The sequence below is a fragment of the Ahaetulla prasina genome, chromosome 6 (genome assembly GCF_028640845.1).
Source record: "Ahaetulla prasina isolate Xishuangbanna chromosome 6, ASM2864084v1, whole genome shotgun sequence".
NCBI classification, from domain to species: domain Eukaryota; kingdom Metazoa; phylum Chordata; class Lepidosauria; order Squamata; family Colubridae; genus Ahaetulla; species Ahaetulla prasina.
In genome coordinates, this window is record NC_080544.1 from 46936729 (window position 1) to 46949761 (window position 13033).

At 34.7% G+C, this 13033-nt stretch overlaps 1 protein-coding gene across 15 annotated transcripts in view; it reads left to right on the top strand.

Annotated features, from left to right (window-relative positions):
- FGFR2 (fibroblast growth factor receptor 2) overlaps positions 1-13033 on the top strand; it is a 173696-nt gene that overhangs the window by 95995 nt on the left and 64668 nt on the right. For all 15 annotated transcript variants that reach the window (XM_058188393.1, XM_058188394.1, XM_058188390.1 and 12 more), the window contains one exon: positions 4642-4765. In XM_058188393.1, coding sequence (XP_058044376.1) covers positions 4642-4765 — 124 coding nt within the window. The remainder of the gene's footprint in view (positions 1-4641; positions 4766-13033) is intronic.

Sequence of the window (13033 nt, forward strand, 5' to 3'; positions counted from 1 at the left end):
GACTTCAAAATTGTATGAAAATCCCCCCTCTCTCTCCCATCAATCATCAATCACATTTTGAAGATTTTTGCAGATTGCAGTTTGCACCATCCACATTTAGTATTATATTAAGAAAAGACTGATCAGAAGAGTGCTGGCACACAAGCCGTCACCCCAGTTCAGCTCCACTGTGCATGCATGCGCACCTCCTGCCGGCCAGCTGGCCTTTGGGTCTCTTCTGTGCATGTAGGGGGGCGCATGGGGGCGCATGCATGGGGGGGCATGTAGGTGGGGACGCACGTGTATGGGGGGGCATACGCAAATTGTATTTTGAGGGATTGGGCACACATGCACGCATTTGCACGTGCACGCACGATCTTTGAGCACTCGGTCCAGAAAAGGTTAGCTATCACTGTCCTAGTTAATGACACACATATTTTCTATGAGTACAATTTTAACTTCCACTATAATATCACAGAGCATTTAATAAACTGAACTTTTTAGAAGAAAGTAGTGCAGAAGGATTAAAAGTAGAATTAGCGCTGCTTAATCTTGGTGAAAGGCTGAGCTTGTTATAGCTGAGGCTTGATTAACTGATTAACAGCTTGGCTCTGTACTAACATTCCTGTCAGTGGGGAAAAAAGGATATATCTTGTTAAGGTTTTATCTTGACAATAAGATGACTAACTTGGAAAATTATAAATGTAATTTCTTTATTTTGCAAAAAATGAATATTAGGCATGCTCGAGGTAGGTTTAAGTTGTGAATCAAAGCAGAGATAAAGTATCAATCTTATTGAGCACTCTCGGTTTTGTCCCTCAACCAAAAATTCATGTTATGCACAAGGCAAGTAAGGAATTATCCTTCCAAACCTTGGAATAGTCTCTTGTTTAGGCTCCAGCCTGTTTTCTTATTTTTATACTAGATACAGCAACGAAATCAGATTTGTCTTGGGTATTGGTTATTTAGAAAATTATCTTACAGGAGAAAATGCATTGTGGCACTATTTTGTAATCCCTGAAGTAAGTTTGCAAAATGTGACTAGACATGCTTAGCTGCTGATGCTAAAAGACTGTGTTTGAATCACAGTTGAGATCTCTCTTTAGTTTGAGTAATCCAGCCATAGAAACTTTTGGATGACTAGGTGAACTTTGTCTATCTTAGTAGTATGGACAACACCTCAAAATTGAGATGTTGAAAACTACTGGAGGGCACCAAATTGCCAATTCCATATCCAGGTCAAGGAAAGCAATCTTATATAACATTTGAATAATTATAATTTCCCCCCAAAGTTATTAATTTTTACTTCCTGATTCTGATGGGCCATGTATTATAATTTATGAATGACTTTCTAATTAGTAACCTATTTATGTAGAAAATTTATGTAGCATTCCTGGTCAAACTCTACTTCTTGAAACAGTCTTAAAGATGAAGAGTAAGGCACTGTTTCACGAGGTCTCTCTATGGCTTCATATTTATATATATATATTTTTGTTTACATTTATACCCCGCCCTTCTCCGAAGACTCAGGGCGGCTTACAATGTATAAGGCAATACATTGGGAGATATATTGGGAGAAGTAGGAATTAGTTTGCAGTCAACAACTCCCTTGATGTGCTCAATTAAATTGGGAGAATCTTAACCAACTCAGAATGAATTTCATAGCTCTTTTTTTTTGGGGTGGGGGGAGTATAAAGACTAAATGAATTATGGGACTAGGACCAGTGAGAATACTTTAGAAATGCGTCATAAGTCAAATTAAATGTTACTATATTGAAAGAAGATTTATAGATATTGAGCAACAAGCATTGTGGAAGTATTAGATCTGTGAAACTTAAATTAATTTGCATTTGGTTTGTACAACATGCAGTTGTACAAACCAAACCAAGATTGCACATTTCAACCAAAATTATAGAATGAATTTTATTAGGAAAATTATTAAATATAAAGGGTATATCTGTTAAATCACTTTGCAGAGCATACACTGAAGCTGCAATGCAAAGAATTTTACATTAAAGTATGAAATGAATATACTGTTATTAGCTTTAGAAAATTTCTATAAAAATGCATATCTTACACTATTGACTTGCATAACTTATCAATTTAATTTCGGAAGTTCCTGTAGTTAAAGCTTCCAAATTCTTAAATATAAAGCTTAATATTCAGGTGAAGTGGCAGAGAGGTTTTAAAAGTATTTATGGAAAATAATATTTTTAACAGATACAGTTCAAATAAATGAATATGGTTACATTGGATAAATAAGGAGAATAATGAAGTTCATGTGTACAATTATATTAATTGTGTCAGGGTTTCTTGCCTGAGCAGGGGTTTGATTAGAAGACCTCCAAGTTCCCTTCCAACTCTTTTTTTCTTTTGCTTAAGTTTCATGATTGTATTGGCTTCTTATAAATTTTGGATCTTTGGAATGTGCACTATTCATGGAAGCAATAATAATGGTGTCAGATTGCATCAAACCTGCATCTTAGACTATATAAGTAGCACACTGATTATGGAAGTATAATGTATGGCAGCACAGGATATAAAAACTAGCAATAACTTGAAGATGTAGTGAGAAATAGTTGGCACTCACCTGAAATATTTTTAAGTATACTTATGCTCCTGTAGCTTTTGTGCCAGGATATTTGGATTTAGTGCATAGAGTAAGCTTGAGGAGTATGGTGGTGCAGTGGTTAGAATGCAGTATTGCAGGTAAATTCAGCTTACTGCCAGGAATTCGATCCTGACCGGCTCAATGTTGACTCGGCCTTCCATCCTTATGAGGTCGGTAAAATGAGGACCCAGATTATTGGGGGAAATATGCTGACTCTGAATACTGCTTATAGAGGGCTGTAAAGCACTGTGAAGCAGTATATAAATCTAAGTCAGACATGTTAAACATGCAGCTCATGAGCTGGATCCAGCGCAAGATAAGCCCAGAGTTCTCCGGCGGTACCATCCAAGAGATGGAGGCAGATCGGCCCATGCTGCCCTGGCCCCCCACTCATGCCCATCTAGTCGGCCATGAAAACCAGGCCACGCCCACCCACCAAGGGGAAACAAAATCCTGATACAGCCCGTAATGAGATCAAGTTTGACACCCCTGATCTAAGTGCTGTTGTTAGTACTTATTTCTATTTTTGCTTTTAAAATCATGGCCTCGCCTATTCTTTCATTATTCTGAGTTGCTGCAGCAGGGAGTTGAGTGTATCAAGTTTTGCCACTAGTGTTTCATCCTGTGTATAATGCTGCATGCCCCCAATTCACCTACTCCATCCAGATAGTGAATGCACTGCACTGCGCAAGAGAATTACCCTAAATAATTCCTAGTGACTTGCCTTAAATTTCATGTAGAAAGAATATATGAATGGTTTATGGGCTCCTTACTTGACTGTACATAAACGCTTTTAACTATTTACTTTACATTTGTACAATCTGAGTCATAAAAGGAAAGAAACACATAATGCAGCAACACTGCTTATTAAAAACCAAGCCTTTGATTGCTCACTGACTATTTCCTGGTGCTTAATAAGAAGCTAAAATGTATAAAGTAAACCCAAGATATTGTTATGAAGACAATCATTATCTTTTATTCAGTGTCTGAGTAAAGGGTCATTATTATATTCATAAGTGTGAAAAAAAGAACATCTCTTTTCAGAGTCTTCAAGCTTCAAAGATTTTATGCATAGTATTACATTATATTACTAAGTTCCAACAGCATATATGCAAAAGAAGTTATATTTAAAAATTATATTATAGGAAAAATAGTAGCTAATAGAAATAACTGGGGTTGGAAAAGAAGCAGAAATTTAATATTTGTGTTTGCTCTGAATCTTGGCCTTATATTGAAGTCAGGGCATATTGGAGGATGATCCATGATGTTTTATGAGCCCTTTTGGGAAGGGGAAACTCTTTATGCATTGGAGATTATTTGACTGATTGCTGTTTTATTCAAAAGAAAAATAACACCCCAAGTCTTGGTCTCTAGAGAAAATGAGATGTTGAGAAATTGGATTCTGGATCAGCTATTTTCCAAAAATGCAAGATTTTTTATAGAGCTTTGTTTTTTGTACAAAGGAAGATCTAGTCATAATTAATACAGTAAATGCAATAAATGTCAATTTAATGGATTAATTGATAGGAAGGAATGTGTAATATCATTCAATGTTAAATCTGAAATTGTGTCATTTGAATAATAGTACTGTTCCACAACATACATAATTTGGTCAGTAGTATGAATTTGTAATTACATAGATGAGATAAATATAATTTATTTTAGCAAAGTTAAATAGATTGACTGGACTATTTTATATACTTGGTTATTTATTGACTCATTTATTTAGCAAATTTATATAGCTGGCCATCTCACAAAGCATGACTTTAGGTGGTATACGCTGCCCCCAAACTTTAAAAACAACAAAAGACTTAAACATAAATTTTAAAAAACCAGGCAAACATAGCACTTAAAAACCCAGGAGAGCAAGAAAACAAGTTGACATCACACAACCATCACACAATGATTTCTCATTCCCCCCACCCCCGCGAGCTGATTAAAAAAAAGACTTTTTAAGGGCCTTCCAGTAAGCATAGCCTTCTTCTTAATAAGCAGAAACTGAAAATAGATGCTTTTTAAAATATTTTTCTTTTTTAAAAAATTCTATTTAGGTACGGAATCAGCACTGGAGTCTTATAATGGAGAGTGTTGTCCCATCAGACAAAGGAAATTATACCTGTATTGTTGAGAATATCCATGGATCCATCAATCACACATATCACCTTGATGTTGTTGGTAAGTAATGTACAGTGGCTATAATATTTTTTTAAAGAAAATAATATATTTCTTCAAATGATTTATTTTTGGAATCTAATGGTTTTGTTATCTATCTATCTATCTATCTATCTATCTATCTATCATCTACCTACTCATCCATCCATCCATCCGTTATTGATTATGCATTTTGATACACTTGTTAAAGCATCAGACTAGAAACTAGGAACCCATAACTTTTAATCTTGCTTTAGGCCCAAAGCCAGTTGGGTAACTTTGAGATAATCACTTTCTCTCAGGTCTAGGAAGAAGGCAATGCTAAACCACTTCTGAGAAACCTTGCCAAGAAAATTGCATGGACTTGTTCAAGCAGTTCCAAGAATTTGACATTTAATGGAAGAAATATGTATGGGAGTGTGGATGTGTGTATTGCTTAACTAGTTAATTAACTAGTTAATTGCTTAACTGGTTTACCAAATTCAGTTGCTTGTACTTTCTATAATGAAGGAAATAAAATTTGGGATTCACAATCCTTTCACCTAAGGCGAATCTGTCCCTTTTTGTTTACATGTGTGTTTTGTTCCCCAGCATTTTATTAAGATTTATCATTTTAGGCAAACATATTAATTTTATTGAAATATACTTTCTTTTGAAAATTACATGAGCTGAACAAAATATCAATTTAATACAGGAAACGGAGCTCTAATTTTTTGTAGGAGATACAACACACTTTTAAGAGTCAATCCATAAAAAGTTCTTGGATAAGAAACCAGGTATTGGTTTTGGATTTAGAAGAGTTAATGTTTTAGTACTACAAAATTATGAGTTTAATATGAAAGAGGTTTTAAATTAGGCTGAAATATATCACATGTTTATTAAAGATGCCATAGAAGATGGATGTATTCTTTCTGGATCTATTTATAGTACTAAGAAGGATTAATGTTTTCTTAAAAAAAATAATTCTTAGTAATTTTGAATTTAGAAAACGTGAAGAAAAGACTGGAATATAGTTCTTCATAAGTACCTAGATAGAAGTAAATATAAAAATAGTAATGAAAACACTTTGTAAATAGTGGAATTGTTTAACTCCATCATTTTAATTAACATAATTTTAATTAAAAGCAGTTTACTGATGCTTGCAAAACAAGAAATTAATCATTTAAAAGTTATATATAATTCTGGGCTAAATTAAAAGCCAATTGAAAAATAAGCACTTTTCAGACATTCATCTGTGCCAACTCAGAAAGCTCAAACTGCCCAAGGAGCTGCTTATACAGTTCTACAGAGGAATTATTGAGTCTGTCCTCTGCACCTCTATAACTGTCTGGTTTGGTTCTGCAACTCAACAAGACAGACACAAACTTCAGAGGTTAATTAGAACTGCAGAAAAAACAATTGCTACCAATCTGCCTTCCATTGAGGACCTGTATACTGCACGAGTCAAAAAGAGGGCTGTGAAAATATTTACAGACCCCTCACATCCTGGACATAAACTGTTTCGACTCCTACCCTCAAAATGACACTACAGAGCACTGCACACAGAACAACTAGTCACAAGAACAGTTTCTTCCCAAATGCCATCACTCTGCTAAACAAATAATTCTCTCAACACTGTCAAATTATTATTAAATCTGCACTACTATTAATCTTCTCATCGTTCCCATCACCCATCTCCTTCCACTTATGACTGTATGACTGTAACTTTGTTGCTTGTATCCTTACGATTTATATTGATATTGTTTCCTGATTGCTTATTTGTACCCTATGACTATCATTAAGTGTTGTACCTTAGAATTCTTGATGAACATATCTTTTCTTTTATGTACACTGAGAGCATATGCACCAAGACAAATTCCTTGTGTGTCCAATCACACTTGGCCAATAGAATTTTCTATTCTATTCATTTCAGCACAGTTAATCCACAATAAGACTAATAAATTGTCCATGTCCACGTGTGTCATAGCTCTATAATTCACTGTTCTCACTTTATCATCTTGTAAACTAGAATTCTTATTTCTTAAAATTGTTATGTAGCCTTAGCTGAATTAAATATGACATTTTAAAAAGAATTACAATTACCAATTATTTTCTAATTCTAGTGACTATTTTGGGGGAAAGATGCATTCATTCAGGTCACTCATGAGCTTTTATGTAAATTGTAAAACAAACTAAGCAATTACCAACAAATACCAAGAGTCCCCCCCGCCCAGTAATTTCTTCATAAAGGAAAGCAGAATTAAGGACACAGTCTTACACACACACACACACACACACACACACACACACACACACACACACCCATGAGCACCATGACCCTGTGGCTACTGTTGGGTACAGAGATTCTAGGTGTTGTAAGAAGTCAGAACTTGATCTCCACTTCTGTCACTTTCTGCCTGGTTCTACTTCTTTTAAATGCAGCCCTGAAACCCACACCCTGGAACTGAAGGTCTTTTTCCTGTTTTAAACTTGTGTTGCATCTTGTGGCCTTCATATCCTTTCATACACATGAGCACAATTGAGTCATTTGTTTTCCACTCTGTCCCCTTTGTAACTTCCCTTTTTCTGTGCTCCAGTGGTGCTTCCCTTTTGTAGTGGCCTTTCCTCTCAGGCTGTGTGCCATGGGTGCAGTTCTTGTTCTTTCAGGCTGGCTGCATTTTGCAACATCTCCATATGGTACCATGGCCTGATTACTTCAGCCTAGCAGTAGGCACCATGGGCTGTGAATCCTGGCCTACAATAACATTTTCAAATTGAATATTGTGAAACGTTTACTTTGGGAGATAATTAGAAATTACTTCATAATGGGAATCTGAATATTAAACATTGGTCACAATGGATTCTATACCTTGTTTATATTTTTCTGACTTTATTATATCTTATTTTTTCTACACATAGAAAAAAAGTATAGAAAATAGGTATAGAAAATAGCAATACAAATACTAGACATATAAACCTAATGAATACCTTTCCTCCCAGTCTAGCCCAATCTTTTCCCCTCAGTTGCCAGATTTTTCTTCTTAGTTACGTAACATTTCAGGCCATTTAGGTCACAAATATTGGCTAAATTATCTGCCAATCTGCTTTCCTTGATATATTCCTTCTGTGATTCTGGAGGGAGGGCCAGAATAAGCATTCCAAGGAAGTATAGGATTTTGTAGAGATTTCAATACTTTTTTCCCTGTTTTTTTTTTAATTAAGATAACTTGACCACTAAATCATTGTTGTTTGAGCACTTGTTTAACAATGTTTATTGAAGGTGCAGTTCCAACGGCTGCCAGGAATTATGGTAAATGGCATTCCATGTGACACTGCCCTGAATAGACCAGCTGTTGAGAAAGTACAGCTAAATTATGTTCACTGGCCAGGTGGTAGGCGTGTCCCCAATAACAAGTGGAGAAGGAAACACATGGAGTATATACAACTGTTTCCAAAGAATAGTTTTCCTCTTTGTGGGAACACTTTAAAAAGAATGTGGGTATACATATGAAAGGAATAAAACTATTTCTAAGGCTGTTACAGACTGCCTGTTTTACTTTTTAAAACTTTTCACTTATTTAGTGTAACCTGGGTAAATATTTATGTGAAGCCCCTTGCCTCTTCTCGGTCTTTGAGGTTTTTCAATGCCTTGCATTCAAGAATATTTGGCCTTTTATTTTTCTTGGCAAAAAAATATCAGTGAATCGAGTGAATGAATGGAATGGTAATGAGAGTGATGTCATTTATTGCTATGTCTGCTACTTTAATAGAAAATCATAAAAGTAAACAGTAAACCCAAGATTTTCCACCATGATTACTGGTCACTGTGTGTCAAGCTGGCATCATGAACTCTTAAGTTGTTGCGCTTGCCTCTTCCTCTTCCTCTCTATCCAGAAATTGACTTATTTTCATTTGCAAACCTTGGGTGTTTTTTGAAGGCTAGAGCCCAACTCACTTGATAGGGTTGTTGTGGGGAAAACAGGAGAAGAAAGGACTATGAGTTATTTATAGAAATAATAAAAGAGGGATGCACTATAAATAAGTAAATAAATGAATAATGTGGGTATTGGAACATAGTTCCTCTCCACCTTACAATTTCCAGCAAAACTATAGACATATCACATTTTGATTAGTTTCAATTATATCAATCTTTTTCAATCTTGACCACTTTAAGACATGTGGACAACTCCCAGAATTCCACAGGTAACCTATTCTGTTCCACCACCAATACCAGGAACTAATGTGCATCTATCCATGCTCTCCTAGAGTATTACTATTGCATAACCCTGAACATACTTTTTACTTTTCTTTTTTCCAGATCCATGCTAGGCAGTTAAATTTATGTATTATACATACCATAACGCTCTGAAATGATGTTATGGTTATGAACATTGTAAAAAAATCAGGCATTACCTGCTAAACTAACATGGTAAAATCAGAAGCGTTTAATCAGATATTTTCAGTGTATAGAGTTACAGTGAAAGTAGGTTTTTAAGCTATCGAATATAATTTTACAAACCTAACATTCTTTAATTTCTAGATATCTTTCCTTCCCACTATAAATATCCATAGGCCTAGCAATATGGCTTTCCTATTGTTATCCCCCAATGTGTATACTGTTAACTAAATCCAATCCAGACTGGCACAGATAAAAAATTTAGTGTTAAAAAAATTAACTAAACACATTTCTATATGGTAGTTGGTAGTAAATTCAGGAAAAACTGTGTAGAGGTTTGTTGGGTGAATTTTCCATCATGTATATTACACAACCAACAATATAATTATGGGTTGCTGTGTGGTGATTATATATTACTCAGAAATTGACCTACAGTCAGCAATAAATACATTAGAGGTTAGTCTTGGCCTTGCAAATATGTTTAAAAAAACATTATGGAATAAAAACCACATTTTAATACCTATCGAGAGATCATTCTTCTTTGAACTCATCTGAAACAGCATTCTTTTTTCCCCTAAAAATTCTAGTTGAAAGTAAAGGCCATGCTGCTGATAATTTTACCCCAGTTTACCACAGAACAGCATGCAATGTGTGGTTAAAACCATCATTATTACTTGGTGGGAGTAATACTGAAGGGTAAACTCTTCCAGAAATGGAGATACATCGAACTGGTCATTTGGTGGGTTTTGGCATAGCTTTGAAAGCAAAAAGACAGAGAAATTATAGAACATTATGCCAAAACTCAGTGAAGGGAAGTAACTAGCATTCATTTCAAATACTTCACAATTTTATGTTTGGAAATCAACAGAAAATTTAATTAATTTGTAAAAATTATATTTCAGCAACCCGCTGATCATCTATGTTAGGTGGTTTAGTTTAAAGCTTATACTGTTGCTATTGTTCAGTTACACTTTCATCTTCCTTCTACATGCCTTTTTATTTATTTATAATGACTGGCAGATGAGCATCAAATGATACACACCCAATATTTATGATTCTTTTGATACATTTTTCCTTTTGTTTCTGGCTAAGCTGGTTCTATTAAAAATATTCAACAGTTGAAAAGTGCCTTTTTTATTTTGATTTATCTTTTTTTAAATGAATTAGCTGCTTTTTAGAACAAACCTCTTTGATATTAACAATAAAGAACAGTATTCAAACATGGTGTATAATTCTAATGTTTATTAATTCTTGCTACAAGGAAATCCCTTATAGAATAGAATAGAATAGAATTTTATTGGCCAAGTGTGATTGGACACACAAGGAATTTGTCTTGGTGCATATGGTCTCAGTGTACATAAAAGAAAATATACTTTCATCAAGGTACAACATTTACAACACAATTGATGGTCAATATATCAATATAAATCATAAGGATTGCCAGCAACAAGTTATCAGAGAATCTGAAATTTTTCCAACTGTCTCTTGCCAGATATTGACCAAAGGCTAAGTTGACAGTAGACATTATTATTTTCCTGTAGTAACTTTTGAAAAGCCTCACTCTTTAATCTTCTGTGTATACCAATAGTTTAACATAAAATTTCATTAGGAGTATATATATTATTTTCAATTGTTAGTTAATATTTGAGAATAAAACAAGTGCATCATAATTGAATATTTTGCTCCAAACATGGATGCAGGAAAAAAATTGGAATAAAAGCAGAATATTCTTGGTTAAACAAACAATCTTCAATTCGAAATTTTAATGAAGTCGTTTTCCTATTTGTGCTGAAGTGAAGCTAACCAGTTGTTTCAAGCAGAATGGATGAATATCCATTGGAGGGTGAGGGTCAGGATAGAGGTCTTGGCCTCTAACTTGAGGAAGGGGACAGGACTCTTATAGAAGAGTTCAGTGAAGTAAAACTCATTATTTACTATGTAATACAGGTAGTCCTTGAGTAATGACCATTCATTTAATGATCATTCAAAGTTACAAAACTGCTGAAAATAGTGACTTACAACTGATCCTCTCATAACTGCGATAGCATCCTTAAGGTTCAAAATTTTGGTGTTTAGCACCTGGCTTGTAAATACATTGATTGCAGCATCCTGAGGTCATGTGATTGCCATTTGTGATTCCCCCCCCCCCAAACCACTTCAACAAGCAAAGTCAGTAGGGGAAGCCTGATATTTTTATTTGCTTAATAGCCCTGACAAAAAGAACATAACTCAAATAATGATTGCATCACTTAGCTGTTCCAGTCTTGATTGTGGTTGTAAGGCATGGACTACCTGTAATTTTGTTTTTCATCTTGTCATGCAAAAGTTGAAACTCCTGTCAATATTACTGAGAGCAAAGATAACAACCTAACTGGCATCAGTGTATTTCATGAGTACTGATTTTATTAACAAATGATACAATAATCCCTCCCCCCCCATCAAAGGTGGGGCAGGTCTCTGGTTTAAGACTGTAATAAACTGAAACTAATTAACTAATGTGGGGCATTGTTTGGTACAATATAGTGGAATAGGATCATTTCCTGTTGTTGGTTTTGCCCTTGGGTCTCTACAATTTGTGCTGTTGGAAGCTCTTAATTTTTGTAAAAAAAGAAGGCAAATATTTTAAAAGCAATCCCTAGTATAGATCAACATGCAGAATTCTCTACAGTAAAATTTCTTCCACAGAGCTATGTTCCAATTTGCACATTATTTGATTATTAAAAAATCAAATTATAAATCACATTATAAATCAGCTGAATTTGCTTACCAAATAAAAATCCAACAAATCTATGGTGATCTTTTGTTGTGGCTACAGAAATAAGAGCCAAATTTTAGCCAACGCTTGCAATGTAATTTAGAAAATAATGAGATCTGTGTAGTCCAGCATCTCCCTTCCTTTTCTGTATAAACTTTTGTATTTACCTAGCTTTACTGGAATATGTTTCACTTGGAGCTATTCTGGCATTTAAAAACATTTAGAGATATGTAGGCATTAATTCCTTCTACTCTGGCTATCTCAAGAGTAGAAGTGGATTCTGTTAAAAAAAGTCTGGTTCTTGCTAGACAAAACTGTGTTGTTGCCAGTCATCATTATTTTCAGTTAGAAAAAAAATATTTTTTTTAGAGCCTGATGTAAAATGTTGGGCTTCAGTGTTTGCTAAGCATTGCAGGAATTGATCCAAAACACCTGGAGGTACCAAACTTTGCTTTTGGAGGAAGGCTTGTTTTAAAATTTGTCTTGGTTTGATATATTGGATAGTTAGAGTATTGCTAACATTTGCTTCTTGCTTACCTTTACCAGTACATTTCATGTTGCATATATTTGTTGTTCAACTAAAGTTCTGGCACCAATTTAACTTTCAAGGTGGGTCTGCAGTAATGGAAGTTATGATATGCCAAGGTTTACATGTCAGCTTGCTTTACTTTGCACGTCCAAATAACTCGATCCAGTTTCCACTTTAATTTGACCATTTTGTATCCTGTCAGATGAGCATTGCCACAGATTTTTATAGAGTTGTGTAGGCCCCAATGACCAGTCTGTTGCAAAATGTTGAGGTTTTCTATGCAATAGATGCTCCCATTTCATTTGGAAGACCGAAGAGAGTGCTATGTGAAAATGTATATTTAAACTTTGAAAAGTTATGTTAATGTGAGTTGATTTAACCTCACCTAATTATGTGGCACCTGGCCTACAAAATGGTATTTTTGGGGACAAAAAGGCTGCCCAGTCTTGAGACAGGCCCAAAGAATTATTTACCTTGAGTTTTTAAGAAATGTCAACGTAAATTTACAGTGTATGTTTAAATATGCATACAACCACTCTGATTCATTTCTTAAAGTAGTACCATAAGAGGTGAAACTAAAAGAATCAGCTGGTGAATTTGTTAAAACATACACACATTTTGAAAGAAAAGATT